Source organism: Muntiacus reevesi, chromosome 2 (genome assembly GCF_963930625.1).
Source record: "Muntiacus reevesi chromosome 2, mMunRee1.1, whole genome shotgun sequence".
NCBI lineage: Eukaryota > Metazoa > Chordata > Mammalia > Artiodactyla > Cervidae > Muntiacus > Muntiacus reevesi.
In genome coordinates this window covers 268,208,057-268,233,760 of record NC_089250.1, presented here as the reverse complement: position 1 = coordinate 268,233,760, position 25,704 = coordinate 268,208,057, and the positions used below count along the sequence as shown (strand labels likewise).

At 54.3% G+C, this 25,704-nt stretch overlaps 1 protein-coding gene across 2 annotated transcripts; it reads right to left on the bottom strand.

Moving 5' to 3' along the window:
• Positions 1 to 7,238: 7,238 nt before the first annotated feature.
• On the bottom strand, positions 7,239 to 24,516 carry MED25 (mediator complex subunit 25). Of its 2 annotated transcripts, none has more exons than XM_065926525.1 (18): positions 24,288 to 24,516; positions 24,147 to 24,192; positions 23,450 to 23,574; positions 17,939 to 18,037; positions 17,412 to 17,532; positions 17,031 to 17,193; positions 16,773 to 16,903; positions 16,471 to 16,558; positions 16,195 to 16,388; positions 15,644 to 15,772; positions 15,167 to 15,252; positions 15,036 to 15,093; positions 14,830 to 14,937; positions 12,467 to 12,655; positions 12,053 to 12,124; positions 11,718 to 11,936; positions 11,289 to 11,469; positions 7,239 to 9,058 (listed from the first exon to the last, which is right to left on the bottom strand). In XM_065926525.1, the coding sequence occupies exons 1-18, from the start codon at positions 24,419 to 24,421 to the stop codon at positions 8,814 to 8,816; spliced, it is 2,388 nt and encodes a 795-aa protein (XP_065782597.1). In that variant the 5' UTR covers positions 24,422 to 24,516; the 3' UTR covers positions 7,239 to 8,813. The 2 variants fall into 2 exon arrangements, with proteins under 2 accessions (XP_065782597.1, XP_065782598.1); XM_065926526.1 differs by lacking the exon at positions 7,239 to 9,058 and adding an exon at positions 10,296 to 10,847 and having other exon boundaries at positions 24,288 to 24,515.
• Between the last annotated feature and the right edge of the window lie 1,188 nt (positions 24,517 to 25,704).

The window sequence follows — 25,704 nt, the reverse complement described above, 5'->3', positions numbered from 1 at the left end:
ACTGCATTGGGTTTTAGTTGCAGCACATGAGCTCAGTAGTGGTGGTGCCTGAGCTTAGTTGCCCCACAGTAGGTGGGATCTTAATTCCCCTACCAGAGATCGAACTCACGTCCCCTGCTTTGGAAGGCAGACTCTCAACCACTGGACCACCAGGGAACCCAGTTTTTCTCCTTTTAAAATCATTATTATTAGTGCCATTTCCAGTTCTGTGCTGGGCACCAATTGTGGTGACAAAGAAACCAGGCCCACTGGAGAAAATAAATAATCGCATTTTGTGAAGTGTTACAAATAGAGCAAATGCACTCTATGGGGGATGGGATGGTGACCGTGAGAAGTCAGGAAAGTGACCTTTAGGCAGCCTGCAAGTCCACAGAGGCTGCAAGAGTGTGCTAAGATGAGGGACCAGCCAGGATGCAAATCCTGAGAGTGGAAGGAAAGCGGGGTGGGGGGAGGGGGGGGAGGCGTGGAGCAGGACTGGAGCAGAGAGGATGAAGGAAAGCTGAGGAAGCAGACAGTGGCCAGGTGCTGCAAGCAGCGTCCTATAGCCTCGCGATGGAATTTGGATTTTAGCCTCACTTTGCTGGGAAACCATCAAAAGGTTTTTTATCAAGGAAGGGACAAAGTCTCATTTACATTTTAAACAAATCATTCACAAATGCATAGAGTCATGCCCACAGTGTCTCTACAAGTCTACAGAAGAAGCTGGATCCAGAGTCACCTCTGAGGAGAGAAGACAGCAGATGGAAGAGTCAAAGACATGGAAAGGAGACTCAGTTTGTTCTTGCAGACTATTTGGAATTCTTACCATATGCAACCTTTTGAAACAGTAACATCTATATTTTTAAAGATCCCTCCAGCTGCTGCATTGAATATGAAATAAGGGCTAGTGGAGCAGGAGGGCAGATAGGAGACTATGGCAATAAGCCACCTGAGAGTCACAGGTGGCTTAGACCGCAGGGAGTGTGGCCACAGTGGAAGTACACACTTTCACAATGTATTTTCAAGCTGAAGCCCAAAGGACTTGTGCAGGGAGTGAAAGTGAGAGGGTGAAGTGATTTCAAGGGTTTTGCTTGTAGAGAGGTGTCATTTCATGAAAGGGAAATGACTGTGGGAGGAGCAGGGTGGGGTGGGCAGAGATGGAACTCCAAATCTGACCTGGATTGTGGCCAAATAGGGAATCACTACTCTCTTGACCCAGACTGCCAGCTAGATAGCAACAGTTACCTCCAGAGGCCTGACTATGTCAAGAGACCCCACTCCTGGCAGTAGGAAGGAGAATCGTAGGGACAGAAGTCCCCTTCTCAATCTATTTTCTGTTTCTACGTGGTACATTTGCAGTGTTGACTAAACAGTGTAAATGGGGGGAGGTCTGGAGACACAACTTTGAGAGCCTTCAGTGTTTCATGAGAATGAATGAGATCACGAGGACGTGTGTGTGTACAGAGGCTGGGACACTCCATCCCTTTAGAGTTCAGATCTATGAGGAGCAATCACATGGGAGGAGAAGCCCCAGGTAAGGTCATATTTGAGCCCCAAATCTGACCTGGATTGTGGCCAAATAGGTAATCACTACTCTCTGGACCCAGACAGCCAACTAGATATCAACAGTTACCTCTAGAGGCCTGACTATGTCAGGAGACCCCACTGCTGGCAGTAGGAAGAAGAATTGCAGGGAGAGAAGGCCCTTTCTCCTCCTTAATCTCCCTAAACCCTCAATTCTCATCATTCTTAGTACAGGCCATTGTGGTCTCTCGCATGGCTAATAGCCTTCTAACTCTTGTCACCTTGACTTTCATTCCACTCATCAGAAGACTCCAGTGAGACTTACTTGGTGGCACAGTGGATAAGAGTCATGGGTTTGATCCCCATTCCGGCAAGATTTCACAATGCTGCAGAACAGCTAAGCCTGTGCACCACAGCTGCTGAGTCTGTGCGCTGCAACAGCTGAAGGCCACACCTGGAGCCTGTGTTCTGAGACAAGAAGCCACCGCAGTCAGAAGCCTGTGCGCTGCGACCAAGAGGAGACCCCGGCTCACCAAAACTAAAGAAAGCCCGAGCAAAGCAATGAAGACCCAGCACAGCCAAAAATAAATAAAAATATAAAAGAAAATGTTTAAAAAAAAAAAAAAAAAGACTCCAGTGGCTTGCGAGTGCCCTTAGAATTAATTACAAACTCTTCCTCTAAGGCCCCACATGGTGGGACCCCTGCTGCTGTCTCTAGACTGACCTCTTCTGTGCTCTTTCTATTCTCCACCTAGTTGATGCCTTCCCATACTCCACATCCCATCAGGACAATGTGTTGGTGTGAATTCCTAGGATTTTGTATAAGCATGGAGAAAGGTGTGCCAGGATCCACTCCAGCATGAGCAAAATGGCAACATGTCAGAATGAGAAATGAAAACACAGGGTGAAATTCTATTAGTAATTACTGTAATTAGTACAGTACAGCTCTCTGAAACCATCTAGCTTATCAAATTTGCCAATTTGTAAGACACGGTTCATCGTATCTGTAAAATCTGCCCAGCCTAGCTAGCTACTATTATGACTAAGCGGTTCTGCTCCCATCTGTTAAGTGGTACACTTCCTGAGGAGTAGCTAGCTGTCTGTTACCAAACTTGTTTATGCCAGTTAAGCCTCAGTTAATAACTTCACCCTATCAAATGAATTAAATATTAATACGAGAGTTGTTTGCATGCAGAGCGTGTTGCCTGAATTGGAAAGAATAAAAGTGAGCTGCTTTAAAAAAATGTTGCCAGATGAGTTGCAAGCAAAGTAGCTGTAAATGATTAAACGGAAAAGCTCATAAAAACCTAGGAAGGTCCAGCCTTCAGTTTGCTTAATAAGTGTCTTCAGGTTCTCCTGTCATTTTTTTAAAAGAATTGGAAATGATAAATTACTTTTTATGGTTTATGGATGCAGTTTATGTAAGCATGTGACACAGTATGAAAACTGGGAGGCTGACTGGTTGTCAGAGCTGGTGCCTGCCTGTAAAACTTAATTTAAAAATATATAATTCTTGGAGAAACTTCCCTGATGTGGTTAAGACTCTGTGCTTACGCTGCAGGGGGCGTGGGTTCAACTCCTGGTTGGGGAACTAAGATCCTGCACGCTGTGTGCGGTGTGGCCAAAAATATAAAATTAAAAAAAAATAAAACATATCATCCTTGAAAAAGCAATAATAATAATAAATGTCTTAGACACTGCTAAGCACTTCCCGTCTGAGTTCACTGAACCCTTACACACTGGGCCATGAGAGTGACAACCTTATCATCTCATTCCGCAGATAGGGAAACCAACAGCCCCCAGCTGCCCCGCAACAGGCACTGTTCCGAACACTCCCACACTGCAAAGCCCAGAGGGCTTTCTCCTCGCCTTCAGAAGCAAGGTGCCTTGAGACGGCCGTGTTCTGCCCAGCCTCTTCCCATGCAGTATCATTCACACTGGTGAACTGGCAAGAAATGAGTTGGTACAATCACTGACATGCCACATTATTTTTTTGGAGGGGACAATTTGGCAGTTCAGTCGCAGTTTAAAATGGGCACCCCGCTAAAAAATTAAAATGGGCACCCCAAAAGACCAGAAACATTCTACATAGCCAATAAGAGAGCGACTGGGAAAATGATGGCATTCCCGGGGGGAGTATTATGCAGCCATACAAACGGATGAGAGACTTCCTGGTGGTCCAGAGGTTAAGACCCCATGCTTACAACACAGCAGGTGCAGGTTTGATCCCTGGTCTAGGAGTTATTAATAAGATCCCAGACACCTCACAGCCAAAAAACCAAAACATAAAACAGAAGCAGTATTGTAACAAATTCAACACTTAAAAAATGGTCCATTAAAAAAAAAAAAGAAGGCTTTTTGTCCTGGTATAACCAGCAAGATAAATTCTCAGATAAAAAAAGTAATCTACAGAATAAGGCAGAGTAAGTTCTAGAGACCTTCTGTAGAACAAAGAGCCTGTGCTTACTGACACTCTACCATGCCTGAAATTTAAGAGGATAGATCTGTTGAAGTGTCCTTACCACACATACACATAACACACAGAAAACCGAAGGGACACAAGAAAACTTTTGGAGGTGATGAATGCCCACTACCTTGTTTGTAATGATTCTCTCACAAGTGGATGCATATATCCAAACTCAATCATACACCTCCATAAAGCTGCTTATAAAAATATAAAGCAAGCTGCCACTGGCTAGAAGAGCCAGAAAACGAATATATTTTTGTTCGCTTCTACGGGCTAGTCCAGATCCCCAAAGAACACACAAGAAATCGGTAACTAGTCTCCAGAGAGGGCTGGGAGAGACCATGCATTGGATTGATTTGGAGGCCTCTAAAATTGTGAACCACAGGAGGCTTTATTATGCAAAAAATAAGTTGAGTTTTTTATAAGTGAAGTAAATAAGAATAGAATCGGCATACACCTCAATTTGGAAATTCTCCACTTGGAAATATATCACATGCGAATCCCTGAACAGGAACTCCTCTGGCTGTCCAGTGATTAACAAAGCTCGCTTCCACTGCAGGGGGCACAGGTTTGATCCCTGGTCAGAGAATTAATATTCTGCATGCCCCTGGGTGTGGTCAAAAAAAAAAAAAAAAAAAAGAAATGCCTATACAAATGAAGGGGAAGAGATACATGTTCATGCTGATTCTCTGCGGCAGTTTTTATAATAGTGGAAAACTATACAGCTATCCAGCTGCCGTGAAGAATGTGGCAAAGAGCCTCAAAGACAGCCCCCATGACCCCCACCTCCTAGTATTATAATCTTTGTTTTGTCCTCAGCCTCAGTGTGGGCTGGACCTAGCAACTGTTCTAATGAACAGAATACAGCAAAAGTGATAGGCTATCACTTCCACTATTGGGTTACAAAAAAAAAAAAAAAAATTGGCTTGTTTGTCCTATGAAAAGGACTGCAAGGTGAGGAACCAAGCAAGACCTCCAGCCAAGAGCAAGCAAGGAACTGAGGTGCTGTGTAGAGGCAAAGGTGAAAAAAAGATCCTGCCCCCAGGCATGTGAATGAGCTTGGAAGCAGGCCCTCCCCCAGTGGAGCCTTCAGATGAGACTGCAGCCCCAGCTTGACTGCCACCTCAAGAGACTTGAGCCAGAAGCATCAGCTAAGCTGGGCCTGGATTCCAGATCCAGAGAAACTGTGAGACAGTAAATGCTATTGTTTTAAGCCACGGAATGGTTACATCAACAGGCAGTTTATGCAGACTGGATGGTTTGTGGGATTGGAATGTGTCCACTTAATACACCAGGGGAAGCAACCATTTACTAACAGGACACAGAGTTACTTGTATTGAATGATGTGGACCAATGGCCATGATTCAAGCAGGGGTGGGGGTTGGGGGTGGGGAAGGCAAGATAAAGAACATATAGAAACTGACCTCAGTTACATAAAACATTTAAGAAACTGTCAATGTGTATCTACAACCTTAAGCGTATAAACCCAAACACCAAACTGATGAACCTGCCTCTGAGGAGGCTGGTGGTTTGCTCAGTATTTGAAGTGAGAGGGGAGAATGAGGTACGAAACAATACTTCACTTTTTGTTCTACACTTCAGTGGGTTTTTCCCATCTTTATGAAACTAGATTCCTATGTAACTCAATAAAATTTTAAGATTAATTTCCTTAAAAGCCCAAGGTGATAGGAAAATATTAGTGAGTTTTATGTACCTTGAGACAACTATGTTTTTTAGAGGGTGTCATTTTTCTCAAACTTTCTTCATAGAAGGTGGGCATTCTCTCACCCAAGACAGATATCTAACCATTAATGTGTCAGTGATCTAGCTTTTTTTTCTTTTTCCCAATTATGTTCTCCCACTTTTGCCAGATCTGTTCCTGTAGAAGAATTCTCATCAGTTTCGCAGTCTTGCTTCCAGCCCTGCATGCCTGGCCCCCAAAGCGAATTGGTCAGAAATGAAATGTTTCTAACCAGTCACTCACCCAAATTACAACCGTCATGGATGCCCAGGTGGTTCTGACAAAGTAGCATGCATTTTTAGATATAGTTTTGCCCTCTAGGAGCATATTTTGACCAGTGATGGCAACCTGGCTAAAGGCAGCTCTCCTTCAAGGGCTCAATCCTGCAGGAATCACTTCTAGCCACATGGGATCAGAGATTCAGGTAGGGGTACCTTCCTAAAGCCACACAGCTCATTGGTACAGAAGCTGGAGTCTCAACCCTGATGTTTAAGGCCTGTACTACTTCTACACTGCAGCAGCTTTAACCATATCTCATGCTCAGAGAAAAACTTTCCGGAAAGTCCTGCTCTCTTGGTGCTGGCTGGTTCTGAGAGGCTGTTGTCTACACCGGGGCTGTGAAATGTGGAGGTGAGCTCTGTGCGCGCACCTCCTCTCTCTGGGCACGCCGTAACCCACGGCTTGCTTCTCATCTGGGGTACAGTATGGGGTGATGACATGTGACAGTCTTCAGTTCATCTAACTGGGTGCTGAGGTCAAGGGCCCCCAGTGACTGGGAACAGCCACTGGTTTGTTTGATCAGTTTGTCCCGGAAGGCCTCGAGGAGTGTCTGTGTTTGCCCACGGGGCCATGTCCACCCTGGTGGGAACAGCATGGCCTGCGTCCTGCTAGTCTTCTTCCCTCTTGGTGGTTTTGGACGCCAGTCGGTCACTCTCTCCTTGGAAACTCGGCTTCCAGAACACACCTGCCGGCTCCTGTCCCCCAGCCCGGGCCCAGCCCTCACATGTGGGTCCTCCTCTGGCCTCTGGCCTTGTCCTCGCGTCTTCTTGTTCCAGAGGTCACAAAATGGCGACCCGGCGGCCTCTTGAGACCCACCAGCGGGTTTTGTTTGGTCCTCACAGTGTTTTTTTTGTTTGTTTTAATTTGAATGCTGTGAGGTGGGGCAAGCACTCCCCAAGTTCGCCACAGTCCCCGTCAGTCCCTGTCGTCTTACACCCGTCCGTGTCACGCATTTCCATCACCTGCCTGGCCCCTGGAGCCATCTGAGTTTTCGAGAACCCCTGTAACGCACGCCACGGGGGAGACCTCGCCCACTTTCCCTCCGACCTCTTGTCCACACCAGAGTCGCCGAGGGGGCTTGCGTTGGATGCTGAAGCCCAGCCTCCCTCCCTCCCCCACTGGAGTATTCGCTTCGACGGTCCTAGAGGACTCTAGGGCTGGGATCGTAAACTCAAACGCCTGCAGGAGCCAGGTGGGCCACATAAATGAGTGAGCTCGCCAGGTATAAGAAAAGTCGACGGCCAGAAATATAATCAAATGGAATCTTTACTGAACGCTGGTGAATGCATGGAACATAATACAAACAGGTATGGAACTGGAGTTTATCTTTTAAATCCAAATTGAAAAAATACAAATTGAAAAATAGAAGTATTTAATTACTAAATTTTTTTTTCTCTTTTGTAATTCTTCTGCTCCCTGGACTACGAAGCCAAGGGGCGGGCCTCATCCATGCCACCCCCAGATGTCAAGGGTGGGACTGGTGGCTGAGAACTCGACCTGGACTCCTGAAGCTGGGAGCGGCATTGAACTTGATTCAGTTTTTTAACGGAAAATGGCTGTTCACAAGCGTGGGTGCTTCTGAACACCAAGATTCAGGACGACTACTGGAGAGCAGTGAGGGGCTGTCATCTTCTGAGGGAACCCACTGAGCGACCAGCAGCCCCCTGCCCTGGAGTTCGGCAGCTAGTATTTGCGGTTTGCGTTCACACGATCGACAGTAACCAAGAAAAGCAAATGGGACAGTGTTAGTTCATTCTCATCAAGTCTGGAGGCTGGGCGCCTTGGGGCAGTTTGGTCTCTAGCCCCACCAGTTGAATGAACGCTGTCCAGGCCATGCCTTTCCTCTCTGGAAACCAACTGCAGCCAACAGAAGGGAGTCAGAATCCTCCCTGCCAACGGCTTCCCCATGTCTGCCTGGACTGGATGAACACGATCATACATTCAAGTAGCTGTTTGTGAATGTCCTTGGAAGAAAAAGAGTGTTCAGACGGGTAGGAACTTTGACCCAAAGTCTCTGACTGACCTTCTCAGGGGAACCGAGGTGTGGGTTCTGGCTCACCTGAAATGAGCCAAGTTGATGGACTGCAACAGTTCAGACTGCTTCCCCATGTCACATGACGACAAGGTCGCAGAGCTTCTATAAGACACTGGGTCCAGTTCATCACCAGCCTGCCCGTGGTTAAGGTACAAAAAGCCTGTCGCGGGGACCGTGTCGCGAGTCCCACCCCACTGACCTTTCACAGCAAGGTCGGCGCCTGGTAATTGATGCGATGACCTGCCTCGAGTCTCTGCCAATGATGCCACCTCGGATCGAGGCAACCCGCCTGCGTCCCCGTGACACAAGATGGTTTGATCACCACCACGGTCTGCAGCTGTGCTTAGGTGTTTAGACCAGCTTTCGTGAAAAATGTGTTTCTCTTGACACACAGAAAACAAGTCACTTCCCAGGGTCGGGCCTGCCTTGGCACCATGTCACAGCTTTCTTCAGTCACATCGAGATCCTCCACGCCACAAATAAATAAAGCTAACTGGGTGGTGATAGTTCATGAGCAGCGACAGTAAAGGCCACGACTGATCTGACTCGGTCGAGCAACTGGACTTGTCAATCTTCAGATTTCTCTTCCCCTCCCGCGAGACGCGGATGCCTGCCAGACTCAGACGACGGTCCAAGCAGATCGGGGTTTCTGTTCGGGGGGCGTCTCTTTGGCTCCCTTATAAACTGGATATCCGTGGGCTGGAACACCCGGGTAATTTGTGCCACGTGACTCCGGACCCTCAAGCGGCAGCCGTGCCGCTGCTCCCGTCGGCTTTCCGAAAGTGGCCCTACTGACACTTGAGGCCCTTCTTCAGCTCGCTGAGAAGCGCGTCCCGCGTCTGCTCCGTGTACTGGTCGAAACTCTTACTGTGCTTCGATTCATAGTGACGCTTCAGGTTGTATTCTTTCAACACAGACACGATTTTTTTGCATATTAAGCACGTAGGCATGCTCTTCACCTCCACAAAGAAATAGGCTCGCTCCCATTTCTCTCGAAACACGTGGCCCTCTCGTTCTCTCTTTCGTTTTGCCACTTTTGGTAGAGACATGGGTACAAGAAAGATTTCACTGTCTCCGAATACTACCCCGGGGACACCAACCGTGCCAGCCCCATGCCGAAGGCGACAGCCTCCTGCCTCGTGGTGGGGGAGTCAGGAGGGAGTGGTGGGGACTGTGGCGAACCAGAAAGCACACGCCCCGTGGACAGGGACGGCTCCAGCCCATTGTTTGCTGGGCAGGAGGGTGGACCCAGGGGAGCCAGATCTTCTGATTTGTCAAGAGAAGACGAGACTGCAGATTTTGTGTGTGTATGTGTGAGTGTGTGGGTGTTTGAGCAACAGACTCATCCTGATTTTTACAACTAACTCATTAGGGAAAAAATACCACATAGCCTAACACAGGGAAGGCCAAACAAAACTCATCTGTAGAGTGGCCCAGGGGCCACCAGATTGCAACCTCTCTCCTGGGACAGGGGCCTGGGCATCTGATGCTAACAGGCGTCTCAAGCAATGCGGATGCTGGTGGTCCACCTCTGGACCACATTCTGAGCATCACTGCTGCGGGGCTGGTCTGACAACAGACAACTAAGTCTCTGCCCACAGGCCAGAGCAGCTGCCCCTTGGATGTCTCCCTAAGGACAGCCTCAGGCCCCTTGCCTCATTGCACCCCAAACCTGTACCTCCTCCTTACAGCCCCGCCAGGTCTCCCATCACCAGGATGGCCCCACTGTCCACTCTGTCCAAAGCCCTGGAAGCCTGGTCTCTGCCTGCTCTCTCCACACGAGACCTCTCCCGTTCCTGCGTCTTCAACCACCAAGCACACAGGCTGCCCCTAAGCACACTCCCCGGGCTCCTGGCGTGGCCCCGGTCCCTCGGATGTCCCGGACCATCAGCGATCACCACTGGCTCCTTCTCCCGGCTCCCGCCTCAGGGAGGTCCACCGTCTACCAGCACCCAGGCCAGGTCCTGGGGACCACCCTGGACCCCACCCTATACCCGCAACTTTTTGCACATGGGCACACCAGTCTCTGGCCTCAGCCCTCCTGCTCCCCAACTCCGGCCCCTCCTCTGGCCTCTCCCTCCCTAGGAATATCACCCGCGGCTCCTCCCAGCCTCCTATCTTGCCCCCTCACCTCCCGCAGCCCCCAGGGAGCTGACCCCCAACTGACCTGGCCCTGGCCCCCCGGCCTGGCCCGCTGCAGCCCTGCCGCGTCCCGCGGACAAGCCTCCAGCTGCTCAGTCTGGAATGAGCTCCCTCCCCGCCTGACACCTGCCCGCCTCTCCACGCCTGCCTTCCCCCACAAAGGCTCGTGCTCCCAGAGGCCTCCACTGACTTGTCCTCTGACCATTCCAGGCTTCCTCCTGCCCCACACATTCCTTTCTGTCATCTCTGCACCTAGACTGTCACCGCCTTCCTTCACGGCCTCACTGACTGCCACTAACAGGCCTCCTCTGGGCCCGCCTGGTACCCTCTCTACCTCCATGGGCGCTCGTGGTCCTAGGACCTCTGCCTACAGCCTCCTCACCTCCCCAGAGCCAGGCTGCACCAGAGGGCCTGACTTACCACCGAGGCCCCAGCCTCACCAGCCCGGGGCCTCGGGGGCATCTGCTGAAGCAAGAACAAGGGCAGAGGTGTCTCCCCCCATCTCCTCCTGCCCAGTCCTGGGGGATGTCAGTGACGGGAGCCGGGGCGTGTGTTAAAAGGAACTTTATTGGGTGTCGGGGTTCAGATGAGGTCCATGAGGATGTCGTCCTCCATGACGCTGGGCTGCAGGCCCGGCTGGGGGACCGGGCCCCGGGGCCCCCCGCTGAGCAGCATCTGACCTGGGGGGCAGTGGGAAGGGACTGCATCTCCCGGTGGTCCCTGGGGCCCGGGAGGGCCCTGGGCCTGAGTCCTCCCTCCACCTCTGGAGGCCCGAGGCACGGGGGGGGTCGAGGGAGCCCTGGGGGGACCCCAGAGGCGCCTCCTGACCCCACGTGGCCCCGGGCCGTCTGCCTCCTGTGAGCCTGTGGGGGCCCGTCCCCAGCACAACTCTCAGGCCCTGAGACTTTCCCAGCAACCCCAGAGGACACGGAGGCGGGGAGTGGGGGGGAGAGCGCCTGCTGCCTTGGCTCTCAGTGCCCTGGGTTGTACCTCCCGGGGGCCCATGGAGCCCCCACGAGCCACAAGGGCTCCCGCTATTCCTGGGTCCCAGGACTTCACTCCCCAGAAGTCACGGGACACTGGGACACAGCCCAGGCCCCGGCCTCCCCCGAACCTCTTACCTGGCAGCTGAGCCCGCGGGGGGAGCTGAGAAGGCCAGGACTGGGCCGGTGGCGGGTGAAGCAGAGGGGGCCCCAGCTGGGGCTGCCCCAGGCCCTGGTGTGGCGGGGGTAGCAGCGCAGGGGCCCCTGGCGGCTGGAGGTGGTGGAGGGAGGCCTGAGGGGGGGGCACCCCAGTCTGGGGCTGGGGGGGTGCAGAGAAAGTGGCTCAGAGGCCCCAGCTGAGAGTACCCACCTGCCCCACTCCCTGGTGCGGCCTCTGGGCTCCCTTCAAAATCTCAGCAGAAGCCCACGTAGGACAGGTGAGGCAGGGCCGGGCGACCTCCAGGCACCCGCTCCCATCAAACCAACCTCCCGCCTCCATGAGGAAAGGAATCCAACTGTCAAGCCCAAGACCCCCAGCTCCCATATGCCCCCCTCCCTGAATCTCACCGGGGGCGGGTTGAGGAGGAGGCTCCGCAGCTGGGGGTTGGCCCCGGGGTTCTGGGGCCGGAGGAGGGGTCCAGGAGGGGGCGGGCCGGGGGCTGCTCCAGGAGGGCCTTGTGGGGCGCCTGGAGGGGCCGGGGCAGCACCCTGGGGCTGGGGCTGCCCAGCGGCTGCAGAGGCCCCCACGGTACCCTGAGGCTGGGGCTGCGGCGGGCGGAGCTGGAGCTGACAGGAAAAACAGGGGTGAGGGACGGAGCCCCCAGACCCCTCCACCTCTTCTGCGAGGTCAGTCAGAATCACGGCGTCCTCTGCACGCCCCCCCACCGCGGCCCTGTCCTCACCAGGTTCTGCGAGGGTCTTGCCTGGTCCTCCAGAATGGGACCCAGCCCAGGGGGTGCCTGCTGGGCCCCCATCTGTGTGGGGAGAGAGGGAGCAGGTCAGTGGCTGGGCAGGAGTCCCCGTGCTGAATGGGACCCTGTCAGGAGCCGGGAACGTTTTCCTGGGCTGGGGGGCTTGTCTAGGATGTAAACTTTATGCTCCTCAAGAAGGAACTGTGTCTTAGAGATTCAACAAGAACATTCCTTATAAAGGAGACAGGCTGCAGGGAAACACGGGCTGAGACTGAACTTGGCGGAGGAGGACGTGCCCAGCCCCGGAGCCCCGGGAGGGCCCGGGGGTCCTGCTGTGAGAGTGGGGGCCCAGGGGGGCAGCACAGGCACGGGGGGGGGGGGGGGGGGAGCTGCAACGTCACTCACCCCGCGCTGCTGCTCCAGCTTCTGCTGCTGCACCTGCTTGTGGTTGGTGATGACCTGCCGGATGCCATTGACAAAGCCGCTCTGGTCATAGGGGATGAGGCCCATGAAGATCTTCTTCTTGGACGAGTAGAGGAGCATGAGCACACGCACCTCGCACGGGGCCGTGTGGGGGAAGTGCACGCAGCCCGCCTGCGGGAGGGGATCGAACCGTCACACCCTGCAGGAGGTGGCACCCCACCTCTTTGGGTTTTAGAAGGTTCTAGAAGCCCCACAGGCCAGGAGCAGCCAGCTTTCTGCTCTGAAAGGTGGCAGAGACTCCAAGTTTGGCTTGAGGCTGCTCCAAAGAGCTGGGTGCCCGAAGGAACAGGGTGCAGCTGGGCCCCTGCTAATGGCTGGGTGGAGAGCAGAGGAAGCCCCCTCCAATCTTGCCCCCCTCAAAGGGCTCACAGCTGAGAGGGAATTCTATACAGAGCTGACACGGGAAGTGCGTGCTCAACGGTGGTGGCAGACACCCTGACTGACAGAAGTCCGAGAGGCCCCTGGGGCGCCACATCCCCTCAACCTCAGCGTCTGCAATGAGACTTGCGGGAGGCGGCGCTCACACCTTAAGGGATGGACCCGGGTATCACACCCGCCGTCCTGCGCGTGGCTGGCTACACAGGAAGTGCCCAGGGAATGCAAGTGAACGTGAGGCAAGGCCGTTAACACGCGAGGCTTCTGGGAGAGGGCTCTTAGTGGAGGAGGCGCTGGTGAGCTTAGGGAACCAGTGGAAGGAACCTTGGCCAAGCCAGTCTCACTTTCTCAGGCAAGGTAGACCCTGCCAGTTGCTTAACATCTGCCCCCTCCCTGTGAGGAGAACCCCGACTGTTTGGGTAGCAACCCGTCTGGGCCCCAGTGCCCTCACTGGTGCCTGTTCCCCCGCGGCCTCCTCTGTCTCTATGGGTGGCCCAGGGGCCCGCGTCTAGCCCAAGACGTGAAGGGAAGCCTGCTTGTGTGTGTGGGAACATGTTTTCCTAACGAAGGAGAAATACAGGCTGATAACACACCTCCTTCTTGCCCTCCTACATTAAGTCAGACAGGATTCCTCGAGCTTCAGAAACCATCTCACAGACACGAGAGAGAAACAAGGAGAACCCCAGAGATCCTGGCCCTGATGAAAAGGGGCTACAGACCTAACCCTGAGAGTGCCCTCCTCTGGACGTCCTGTTGCACGTCACAAGTGAACGCCTGCTTGTACCAGGCTCTCAGAACCCAGCTGCCACGCTGTGAGGGAGCCCGAGCCACACGGGGAGGCCACAAGGAGGCACTCGGATGACCAGGCGCAGCTGAACCCCAGGTGACGGGCAGCACCACAAGAGGGGGCCACCTTGACCTCCAGCCCAGATGAGCTTTCAGGTGAGCACAGTCTTGGCTATCTGATGGCAACCCCATCAAAGACCCCGAGCAGGACTAACCCAGCTGAGCCCAGCGGACCCACACAAGACTGCAAGAAATGATAAACTGCTGGTCCAAGCCTTCACCCCAAGCACCTATCTGTTCTAAAACCTCTGCCGGTTGGGTGTGCTGTGACTTGCAGTTGGAGGCATTCTTAACTCTCAGAATTGCCTTCTTTAGAATTTTCCTGAAGAGAATTTTCCTGAAGGATCCATGAGGTAACCTACAAGGAGTCCTCTCTCGTGGAAAAGAGCTGGGTTCACAGAATGAACTCAGTAACTGGTTCTGCTCCTATTTCAAGACCCTCCCGTAGTGCTATGAGCTGAATGGTGTCCTCCAAAAACACATGTTCAAGTTCCAGACCGTGGCACCTAGGAACGTGACCTTATTGAAAACAGGGTGTTTGCAGAGGTAACAAGATAGGATGAGGCCATTCAAGTGGGCCCCAGTCCAAATGACAGGTGTCCTCATAAGAAGACAGACACACACCAGAAAGAGACCACCACGTGAAGACACACAGTGAGGACGGCCATGAGATGATGAGAACAGGAGACTGGACTCAGGCTATCTAAAGCCAAGCCCGCCTGGGGCTACCACCTGCAGGAGGCAAGGAGGGGTCTTCCCCCAGAGCTTTTAGAGCACATGGCCCTGCCTACACCCTGATTTTGATTGCATTTCTCTTTTCTAGAAGTGCGGGAGAACACATTTCCGCTGTTCTTGGCCCCAGGAAGCTGTGACACCTTGCAAACCTGTCAGAGCCCAGAGCTTTCTCCAATGGCTCCTGTCACTCCCTGCCATGGTTTTAATGTGGAAGAAACCTCAATCTGGCGCAGAGTTGAAGAGACCAGCGTCACAAAGGTGGCCCACCATCAAAAATGGCTCCCTGGGCCCAGGGGGACAGGAAGCCACCGCCCAGCCACCCGACTCACGAAGCCGTTGCCCATGATGCGGTAGAGGCCTTTGAGAGAGTCCAGGTCCTTGTTGGTGAAGTGGAACTGGACCATCCTCGAGTTCCGGAACAAAGGGCCCAGGGTGGTCTGCAGGAGACACCCAGGTCAGAGGGCGTGCGGAGCGGGCCTTGAGGAGGGGAGGACAGAGGCGGAGGGGCAGACGGTCACCCACCACCGGCACTCACCAGCAGCTGCTGGGGGATGAGCTGCATGATCAGCTTCTGGGGCCACTGCTCCGTTTTCCTGCGGCGACACCGGGAGACACGTCAGGAGTCGCACACCCCTGCTTGCCACCCACCCCACCCTGGCCACCTACAGGTTCTCGCCGTGATTCACATAGACCTGACAAGGCAGTGACCGGGTGAGCTTGGTGTTGGCGTCCACAGAGGCGGGCTTGGGCTTCTAAGGGGGAAAGAAAGGTGTGTCTGGGTGAGAAGGGCCCTGAGCCTCTATCCCTTTGACCTCTCCGCCCTTTCCAGGGAGCCCCCAAAGCTCAGGATAACCCCCCAGTTTAAAGCCCACAAGCCCTGGACCCCTTCATCAGACCGCCAATCTCGCAATCCTCCAGCCTTCAAGTTTCACAAATGTGGGCCTCCTCCTCCTGCCCGCAAACCCCACCACCCACTGTCCCCTCCATGCCACGATCTCCTGGCTCCTCCCTGAGCCGAGAAGCTGAGACTTCTCTCAACCCTGAACTCTGGGCTACACATCCCAAGCTTCCTCGGGACTATCCTGAGGACAACAAATCCTATGACCCCAGGACACACCAGGGCTGGCCGACAGAGTCGCTCACCTCCTGCCACTCAAGGACCCCGCTCCAGGCCAGGTGTTTGTTGGAGACTGACTGCTGCCCGCCAAGGGCTGGGGCCCCGAGCTGGGCCGGGGAAGGGCCGCTGACCCCGCCCGGGGCCACAGTGCCCGCCTGCCAGAGGGGAAAGAGAAGGGCCACAGGGTAGGGTCAGACCATCTCCTGAGAGGGGCTGTCCTGAGAGGGCCAGGCCAACAAGCGGAGGAGAACAAAGGTCCCTTCCTATGTACCCCCAGGCCCAAAACACCACTGGGCCACACCTGGGACCACAGATGCTCTAATCCTGTAGAATTCAGGTTCGCTCAAGAACCCTGGACTCCTAGGACCCTTTGGGCTCCTCAGAACAGTCTTCAGCCGCCCAGAGTACCAGCCCCACGATTCTACCCCCAGACCCATTAGTCTCAGCCTTCCTGTAGCTCAGGCTCTGTGAGCTCCCGAGGACCTCAAACAACAAGACCCACATGCCCTCGGGCCCTCTTCAGGAAGGCCGACCTCTCCTCCCCTGCGCTGTTGGCAGCCAGGAGGCAGGCACATACCATGGACGTTGCCCCGGGCTGTGCAGGGGGGGCCAGGCCCGGGCCTGGGGCCACGGTGGAGACCAGGCTGGGCTGGGAAGCGGGAGGCGGCTTGGGGGCGCCAGGGGGCCCTGGGGGCAGCTGGGTGGCCTGGGTCTGGCTGTAGGGGGGACCCACTCCTGGAGTGGCTTGCTGAAGAGGGTTGATGGGCGAGACTGTGGGAGAGACCAAGGGAAGGAATGTGGGCGGGGGTGCAGAGACCTGGCTGCCCAAGCCCACAGCCCTGCCAGTACTCACAGCGAGGGCCCAGACCCGCCTTCTGGTTCTTGGCCGCCTCCACGGCGTTCTGGGCAGCCACCTGAGCTGCACTCAGGTTCCCAGGGACCTGATGACAGAGGGGAGGGCCTGGTGAGGACCATCCTGTCCAGCGCCAACATCCTAAGAGGATGTGACTGCTGGCCTGAAGAGTCCCCCCTGCAGGTGTCTCCAGGGAGACCCCCTAACCCCCAAGGCTTAACGATTCCAACCAGGTCTCTCCCGAGGGGCCAGGGCTTCTGCCGAGCCCCAGGAGCACGACCCTCCCCTGGCAATGTCCGTACCTGGTACTGCTGGGGGACCGGTGGCAGAGGCTGCTGGGGGGCTGTCGTGAGTGTGGCGCCCGCGGGTGCAGCTGGAGGCAGGGGCACAGGCTGCTTGGGCTGGAGGGGGCCTGGGGCTGAGCCACCCCCGACTGAGCGCCAAGGATGATCAGGCAAGCCCGTTAAGAAGGGGATTGAGAGACACGAAGAACATCCGAGTGAGAGGGAGCCGGGGAGGACACCCCCCAACCCTGTGCCCCCAGCAGCCCCCAGGCTCACCCGGCAGCACGAGCCCCCGCACCAGCACCATGTGCCGTGGGTCCTGGCTCACGTCTGCTGGCGGCTGCAGGGGCTCCAGCATGGCTGGAGGAGCCGCCTTCTCAAACAGCAGCCTCAGGGCAGGCAGCTTCCGGGGGGACACGATGGAGAAGTAGATTCCTCGCTGTACAAGAGGGGACAAGCAGTCAGGACGAAGCCACAGGGCCAAGTCCCCGCCAGGCTCTGGGACTGGAGACCCAAGACCTAGACTAGCTGCCCTGGGCAATTCTGGGTTGCAGCTCTCCCCACAGAGCCAACAGGGCTGGTGAAGGCGCCTGTGCCCACCCTGAGACCCAGGCCGGCGGCCCCCAGCCCTCCTCCCTCCGACCCAGGAGGCGTCACCTCTCCAATCTTCTGCACCAGCGTCTCCGTCGTGCACCCTGAGTACGTGGTGCTCTCAACAGCAGGCAGCAGGTACGGGGGTGAATTGCAGATGAGGAGGCAGACTCGGTGTGTCTGGCCGCTACCAGGGACAAGGAAAGGTGAGGAGAGGATGGCCGCAGGGACCCCGAGGAAAGACCCGAGCCAGCAGCAGCAGTGACCAAGTCCTCCACCTCCCAGGAAGTCCAGAGTGGGGACCCATTTCCCAGCTGAGAACGCTGAGGCCCAGAGAGCCTCCTGAGTTGCTGGAAGTCACCCAACCACAGGGAAGGCAGGGGGCACACTCCGAGCCAGCTCCCCTTTCAGATGAGGATTCCGAGACAGGGAGTGAGTGGGCCAGGGGACACCTCCTGCCTCCGGCTCCCAGTGTCCGGCACAGACAGCCCACCCAACGCCCCAGGGAGGCCGGGGGTGGAGCCTGTGACCCACCAAGCAGGCTACGGGTCAGGTGGACAGATGGGCGTGGGCCCCACACTGGGCACACTCACATCTGCTCCCGCATCTTCTTGAAGTCGTCGAACAGCTGCAGGGCCGTGCTGAGGCCTTCAGCGATGAGGCTGCAGCTCTCGCCACCCCCACCCATGAACCTGCAGGGGGCACGTGGTCAGCCCCTGGGGTGCCCAGGGCCGCCACCCCCCAGCCCCCAGGAGGGGCCCACACTTGGGCCGAGCCTCTCCACAGTCTGTGCCCCTCAGGATGGGGGCACTCGGAGTGTCCCGCCCTATCCCCAGTGCTGGCACAAGGACAGGGGACATTCGTCACTTCCTGTGAGGGGGTCCCTCTGGCAAGAGGCCCCATCGGAGGACAGAACAGAGTAAGGACCCAGGACGCTAAGCCCAGGAGCCTACGCTGTGGCCCAGTCCCCATGTGCCTGCCCCGCGCTGGGCCGTCTGCCTGGCCTTCCCCTACCTTCCCAGCCTGCTGTGGGGCCTCCTCTGCCCTCCCACCTTTAGGGGTGGAACTGCATCCCTCAAAAAGGTATGCTGAAGTCCTGACCCCCCACTACCACAGGATGCAACCGGATTTGGAAACAGGGTCTTTACAGAGGTGAACAGGCATGATGAGGTTGGAAGGGTGGCCTGAACCCAACATGACCAGTGTCCTTATAAGGGGGACGGGGAAGCAGAGACACGCTCAGAGGAAAGCAAACATGGATGTGATGAGAGAGGGGGCGGGACGCCACGTGGCGATCAGAGGGACACTGCACAGGCCAAGGAACGTCTGGGGCAACCGGAAACTGAAGAGGCAAGGAAGGACGACCCTCCCCTACATGTTCCAGAGGGAGCATGGCACTCCCCCCATCCCACCCCCGCCGTCATCTCACACTCCTGGACTCAGAACTGAGAGACGGTAACTTGCTGTGGTTATAAACCACCTTGTTTCCAGTACTTTGTCCCAGCGGCCCCAGGAAATTATGACACAGACTTGGTCCCTCCTCCACCTGATCTACAGAGGGGTCACCGGTGTCCGTCCCTGTGGGGCGCGTGGCAGGCCTCTGCTGGACGGCAGCTGCTACCACCATGACTCTCTGGGTCACGTGATGGCAAGGCTGACCCTCTGCTGCGGGGGACATCTGGGCAGACTGGGTCCTGTGGCTCTGCACCATGGCCCCTGTGTCTGTGTCTCCCCCACCAGGCATGGATGAGGTCTGGACTGTTCTTGTCCCCAGCCACACACACCCCGCCCCCCAGTATGGCACAGGGGAGGGCTTGGAACTGTGTGTTACATAAACATATGGCTTCAAATCCAGCCTTGGTCATCAAGAACAGAGCCAAGCCCGCCCCGCCCCAGGCCCTGCCCACCTCGTTCCATCGCCCCCTGGGTGCGTCCGAGAAGGTCTTGGATGCCCCGGGAGTCTGTCACCCGCCATACATCCCAGTCTCTACCTGTGCTGTCCCCCCAAAGACCACACACCGCCTCCCACTCTGGCCCAGGTGGAAACCCTGCACATCTATCCCAACTCCCATGTCATCCTCCTCTAGGAAGCCTTCCCCACCTGCCACGTGAATTTAGAGCCCACCCTCGATCACAGCACATATCCCCCAATACTGTGACTATCAAGCTTCCTCCTGCAGCCTACCTCCCCCTAAGAAAGCGCAGCCCTCTGAGACCTGAGCCAGCTCCATGATGTGCCTGAGGACACACGGGCTCCAGGAAGTGCCTCCTGAGTAAGTGAGCCGCCAAAGCGTGACCACTCTGTGCTCTACCTGAATTCTTCCCCAGTGCAGACTTTGGTCCTCTGCTCCCATACTCAGCCCACACCGCTCCTCCTCCCCAGCACCCACTCCCCAGATCTCCTCCTCCTCACCATGGAGACTCTGGTTTGGACATGAATTTTAATACCACAGAGCTGGGGCAGAGGCCGATGAATCAACCAACCCTGGATCCACCCTACTGCCAACTGCCTGTGCTGGAAGAAATCAAGCCATCTTCCTGGCCGGGCTAAGGGTAGGGGGAGAGGCAGGAAGCAGCTGCTGCAGGCATGCGGGGTCTTCTCTTAGAGGGATAAAATGTTCCAGAACTAAACAGAGAAGATGGCTGCACATTTTAAATGTACTAAATACCACTGACTTGTCCACTTGAAAATGACTGCTTGTGTTATGGGAATTTCACCTCAATTTCTAAAAACAAATAATAATTTGAAGGAAAGTGAGACTGACTGACCACTCTGAGACCCTAGAGTTTGCTTTTTTTTTCCCCTTAATGAATATTAACCATAAGCCATCTGTTACCAGCTCAGAGAAAGACACAGAACAAATATTTTGTCTAAGAAAAACTTAAAACTGGGGAGCAGGATAAAAAAATATATGGCCAGTTGGGAAGTAGGTTTTTAAATATCAAAAAATTTCAAATAAATCCCTCAGATTAGAAATAGAAAGTGAAAGTGAAAAATGAAAAGTGTCCTGGGTGATACAGGTGGGATCTGACCCACTGCTTCCTTATCCTCACGCCCTGCTCCAATTGTTCCTCCTGAGGTCACACCCCTGAGTCCTTGTCATCCACTTTCACAGCCTAAGAAGCCCCTCCCCTGGAGCCCCCCAGAGGGACTAGTCAAAATGAATGAATGTGAACTGCAGCCAGCTCTGACCAATGACTGCCGTAGCCTGTCACCCCATGGAAACACTAGCTCCAGACGCCCAGGACCCTGCTTACCTCCTGCCCCCTCAGTACCTGAAACAATTTGCCCCACAAATTGTCTGCTGAATGAATGCACACACAAACCAGTGAACGAATGAAGGCATAAATGCAATGTCACAAAACTATGGGGAAGACACCTGGGCTGTCCCTTCTGATGCCGTATCACTCGCTGTAGGGGGTGGGGGAATCGCCTCACTCGTCAGACAGGAAATGTAACATCAGAAATGAAACTCCTCAAAGCAAGAAAGAACTTTCCAAAAATCACACTGCCTGCCTTGTACTGTACGTAATGGATGTTTCAGGAGAAGATAAGATTTCTCCACGTGAACAATACTTGCTGATTTTGTGATCTCTGTTACAGACTTGCCCTGAACGTCACAGAAACTGAATTTAGATGGTTGCACAGGACCTGATAAAACAGGGATGACTGTGAATATTCAGTAATGGCTTAAAACGTTTACCGGCTGATCGGGAGGATTCTGGTGCGCAGGCAGCACACGAGCTTTCTTCTTTGGTTAGGCTGACAGTGTATTCTAAGCTGGTTAAGGGAGAGGGTGGATGTGGGATGGAAGTGTTCGGAAAGTATTTCCCTCTTATCTTCCTAGTGCCCTTGACATTTTAAACAAGGGGGTTTGACTCTTCCTCCTGACATCCACCAGAAGGTTCACTTTCCTGGTGATTCTCTCCCCTAAAGCTTTCACTCGTTTATTTATTCAGCAAAGGTCTCCCAGGCCTCTTGGGTCTCAGGCCCCTGCTGGAGGCAAACAGCAGGAGAAACACCCAAGACCTGGGCATTCACAGCCCAGGGTGCGGAGCTGTAACAGGGAAACACCTGGGAGCAACGGGGCAGAGGAGAGAGCAGCTGACGGCTCGCTGGAATCAGGGAAGGACGTTGCATTGGGTCTTGATGTTTATACAGGCGTTTACCAGGGAGAACCAGAGTATGAAGTACATTCTGGACATTCGTTCATTCACTTGTTCTACAAACCTTTACTTAGGGCTCTTTCATGCCAGGCCCTGTGCTGGGTGCTAGAGACTTGAGGGACATCAGACTTGGACTTGAACCTCAAGGAGCCCCCATTCCACAGTATTCAAATCTCACCACAATCTATTCCAGAAGTTCTCTACTGGGGTGGATTCTGTCCCCAAAGGGACATCTGACAATGTCTGGAGATATCTTTGTTTTTATTGTTTATCACACTGGGGAGGGAGGGGACCACTGGCATTTGCGGGGTAGGGGCCGGGGATGCTACTGAACTCCTTACAATGCACAGGAATGCCCCCCCCACCCCTCCACAACATACATACAACAATCACCTGGCCCAAAGGGTCAACAGTGCCGAGGGTGAGAAACCCTGCTCCACCTGGACCATGAATTCTAACCACCATGAGAGGGGAATGTGAATGTGCAGCGCCTGGTCTAGCACATGGAGCCTGAAACAAACCAAGCGTTCAACAAACATTTTCTGCAGGGGCGAATGAAGATAACAGCAGCCCACAAACCCGTGTTGCTTAATGGACTCTGACCAGACCCTGAGCTGAACACAGTACGAAGATTAGCTTCTGTGACCCTCCCCAGAGTGCCGATATGGACTAGTTATCCCTCTGCAGACCAAGAAACCAAAACACAAAAGAACAGCAAAAGCTGAGGGAGCACTTAATTGTGTCAGGCACTGTTTTCAACAGTCACCCACTATTCGATTCCCAAAGTTCCCTACAGTGTCACCAGAACCAGATCTCCGATGAGTGCCATCTCCTGGTATTTATGCCCCCTCCAACACTGAACAGAACTGACCTGTATACGAAACAGGACGTGACACAAATGATGGCGTGTGACTTCTAAGATTTGATTATAAAAAGCTCTGTGGCCTCCTTTTGCTCTTTCTGTTGGATTGCTCAAGCTGAAGAAGGCCAGCTGCCATGTTGGGAGAACACTCAAGCAGCCCCATGGAGAGATATCTTAGGAATAACAGTTGGCAAGGAATTGAGGCCTCTAGCCAACAGCCACAGGGTTAGCCACCCTGGAAATGGATCCTCTGGTCTCGGTCAAACAGTCGGATGACTGCGGTCCCAGCTCATCATGACTGAAATCCCACAAGAGACCGTGAGAACCATCCATCAAAGCCACCCCTGAATTCCTTACTTAAGGAAACAAGCCACTAGTTTTTTTTTGGCTGTGCCCCTCAGCATGTGGGATCTTAGTTCCTCCACCAAGGATCGGACCCATGTCCCTTGCAGTGGAAGCACAGAGTCCCAACTGCTGGACCGTCAGAGAATTTCCAAGTCACTAAGCTTTAATCTGTTTTCTCAACACTGGATAAGTAACAGGATGACTATAAGTACTATTACTGTTCCCCTTTTAGAGATAAGTTCTATTAGACACAGGGGACAGGGACTCGTGGGTCTGGGAGTCCTGTTGTGGTAGAACTGAAAAGTGGCCCCAGGCTGTCTGCACCTGCAGTGTGAAGTATCAAAAGTCATTCCAAAGCACAGAGTCTTAGCTCCACCCCTCTTGCACTCAGGTTTCAATGCCCCTAGTAGAAAAAGAAAAACTAGAGTAGACAGGAGAAGCAAGAGACACAAAGGGGAAGAACACATGAGGAGTAGGACAGGGGTGCTGGACTTCCCCAGGCCTCCTTGACCAGGAAGTTCTTTCTATTTCCAAGCCAGACAGCAACATCAGCTGAGCATACAGAACCAACCACTAAAGTGACCTAGGGACAAAACTACAATCCCCATCACAGCCCTTTTTAGCAACCGATGTGAGGGGCTGGATCCAGCAGCTCAAATCCACACCACCATTCCTCAGCGGTCCCTCCCAGGTTCCCCCAACCCTTCCCGAAGCCGAGAAAAGAGCTCACTTAATGCCATCGAGCCAGGTGACAAACTCATAGGCGCTGCTGGTGGGAGCGTGACATTGTACGTAGGACTCTGGAGCGCAGTCCACCGTGTTGAACACCACGAGGCTGTACTGGGTGCCCCCATACTGGGAGGGGAGGACAGAAGAACTTTTCACCTGGGACCCAGTTCCTTCCCCCCTCGGACCCAGGACCCCAGTCCCTCCCCTCTCTGACGCAGGGGTCCAGACCCCAGCCTCTCCTCCCTCGGACCCGGGGGTCCGGACCCCTGTACTCCCACCTCAGACCCAGGACCCGAGCTCCTCTCCCCTCGGGCCCAGCACCTGAGCCTCCTCCCCTCTCGGACCCGGGGGTCCGGACCCCAGTATTCCTGCCTCGGACCCAAGACCCGAGCCTCCTCCCCTCTGGGACCCAGAAGTCCGGACCCCAGCCCATCCTCCCTCGGACCCAGGACCCGAGCCTCATTCTCCTGGAAACCAGAGTCCTAGACCCCAGCCTCTCCTCGCTCGGACCCACGAATCCCGACCCCAGCCCCTCGGACCCAGGAGTCCAAACACCAGCCCCTCCCGCCTCTGACCCAGGAGTCCAGGCCCAAGCCCCTCCCACCTCGGGCCCAGGGTCCAGGTACCGCCCCCTCCTCCCGCAGACCCGAGAGTCCGGACTCCCATCTTCCCTCAAACTCGAGAGTTCCAAGACTCACGTCTCCCCCGAAATCCGTCTCGGCAGGAGGACCGCCATTAAAATACCTGTGAGGGGCGGAAGTGAAAGGTCGGGGTGAGGAGAGAGACTGAGAAAAACTAAACTCGGAGGGCGGGGTTGGGGCCGCGGAAACGGCACTCACTCTATGGCCGGGAGCAGGTAGTGCTTGCGGAGCCCTTCGAAGTAGGGCCCCAGGTTGGCCGTGCCCTCAATTACAAACACCACATCAGCCACGAGGCCCCCGGCGCGGGCCGGGCCCTCCGACCCGGGGACCATGCCCCGCGCCGCAGATGCCGCCGCCGTCGCCGCCACCGCCGTTGCCACCGCCGCCGCCTCAGACACCGCGGGCTGAGCGGAAGTGCGCCTGCGCCGCGCGCGCCCCCGCGCAGGACGGCCTCTCGGCGCTGGCGGCGCGCTGGCGGCCATGTTTGTGCGGGGCGCTCACGGCCGGTGGGTTTATCTCCATCCTCCTTCGCACCCAGTGTGTGCAAGACTCAAAAAGTACCTAGAGAACTCCTTCGGGGACCAGACGTGGGAGTTTGAATTATTGGCAGAACTTTCGAGGGCGAAATATACTGAAAGCGGCGCGTCAGACGCCATTTTTGAGGGGGGCGACCTTTCTGACACTGCTTTCAGTGGAAAGGCCAGGAGATCTGGTTGCTATGCAACGCATACGCTGCCCTTGTTTTCCTAAAAAGACAGATTAGGTTTCTAGTTAAGTTCTTTCTGGTTCTTGGGGGGTGGGGGTGGGTGGGTCGTGTGAAGGGTCCAATCACACGTCTGAAACGGGGTTACTAGGCAACGCTTTAAGGTGGCAACCAACTCTGAAGGGAGTGCAGCTGTTTTTTTCCCCACTAAAAGAAGCCGAACTCTAACCCAAGTGGAGGTTGCTAAGCAACACCTGATAGTTGTTTTCTGGGAGAAGAGCCAGAAACTGGCCTAGGACATAAATACATTCCAGGTGGATTAAAAATGTAAATATAACAAATGAAAACATAACACTCTATAATCCTGAAGACTGGGAGAAAAAGAGTTTCTTATCATTACAGCAAAGCCAGAGGACGGAAAATATTGAACTGTTTGTCCTCATAAGACTTCATAAACCAAGCTGAAAACGATACCGTAAACTGCGGAAGTCACTGTAACATTTGTGTTGACAGAAATTTACTACCCAAATACGTATTACTAATCAATAAAAACTTAGGAAAACAGAAATACTTTATTTTTTTTAATTGGGGAGGAAACTAAGGTTTTTCCCATATGCAAAAAATTATTAAAAGAAAATCGCTCATATTCACAAGTTAATAAGTGTTAACACAGGGGCCAATGATATGTCACTTTATCTTTGTCATGTTAATTAATGTTGGAGAAATAAGTCCATGAGGGTGGGAAGGTTTGGGTGAAATGAGCAGGCTCAGACGTGATCTAGTGGAAATGGAAACTAAACAGCTTGCTCCAATACAGTTTGTCAATATATTTCAAGGTAAAAGACTGCATTGCTTTGCACTCAGCAGTGTCACCATTTTGTCACATGTGCTTTATTGATCCCTTTTATTTTC

What these genes read in the sequence shown, in the direction of transcription:
- MED25 (XM_065926525.1), bottom strand. Translation starts at nt 24,421, where the DNA reads ATGGTCCCCGGGTCGGAGGGCCCGGCCCGCGCCGGGGGCCTCGTGGCT. An exon ending in AGACGGATTTCGGGGGAGAC is followed by an intron (nt 23,575 to 24,146) that starts GTGAGTCTTGGA and finishes CTCCCCTCCCAG; the next exon opens with TATGGGGGCACCCAGTACAG. An exon ending in GTGAATCACGGCGAGAACCT is followed by an intron (nt 15,094 to 15,166) that starts GTAGGTGGCCAG and finishes GTGTCGCCGCAG; the next exon opens with GAAAACGGAGCAGTGGCCCC.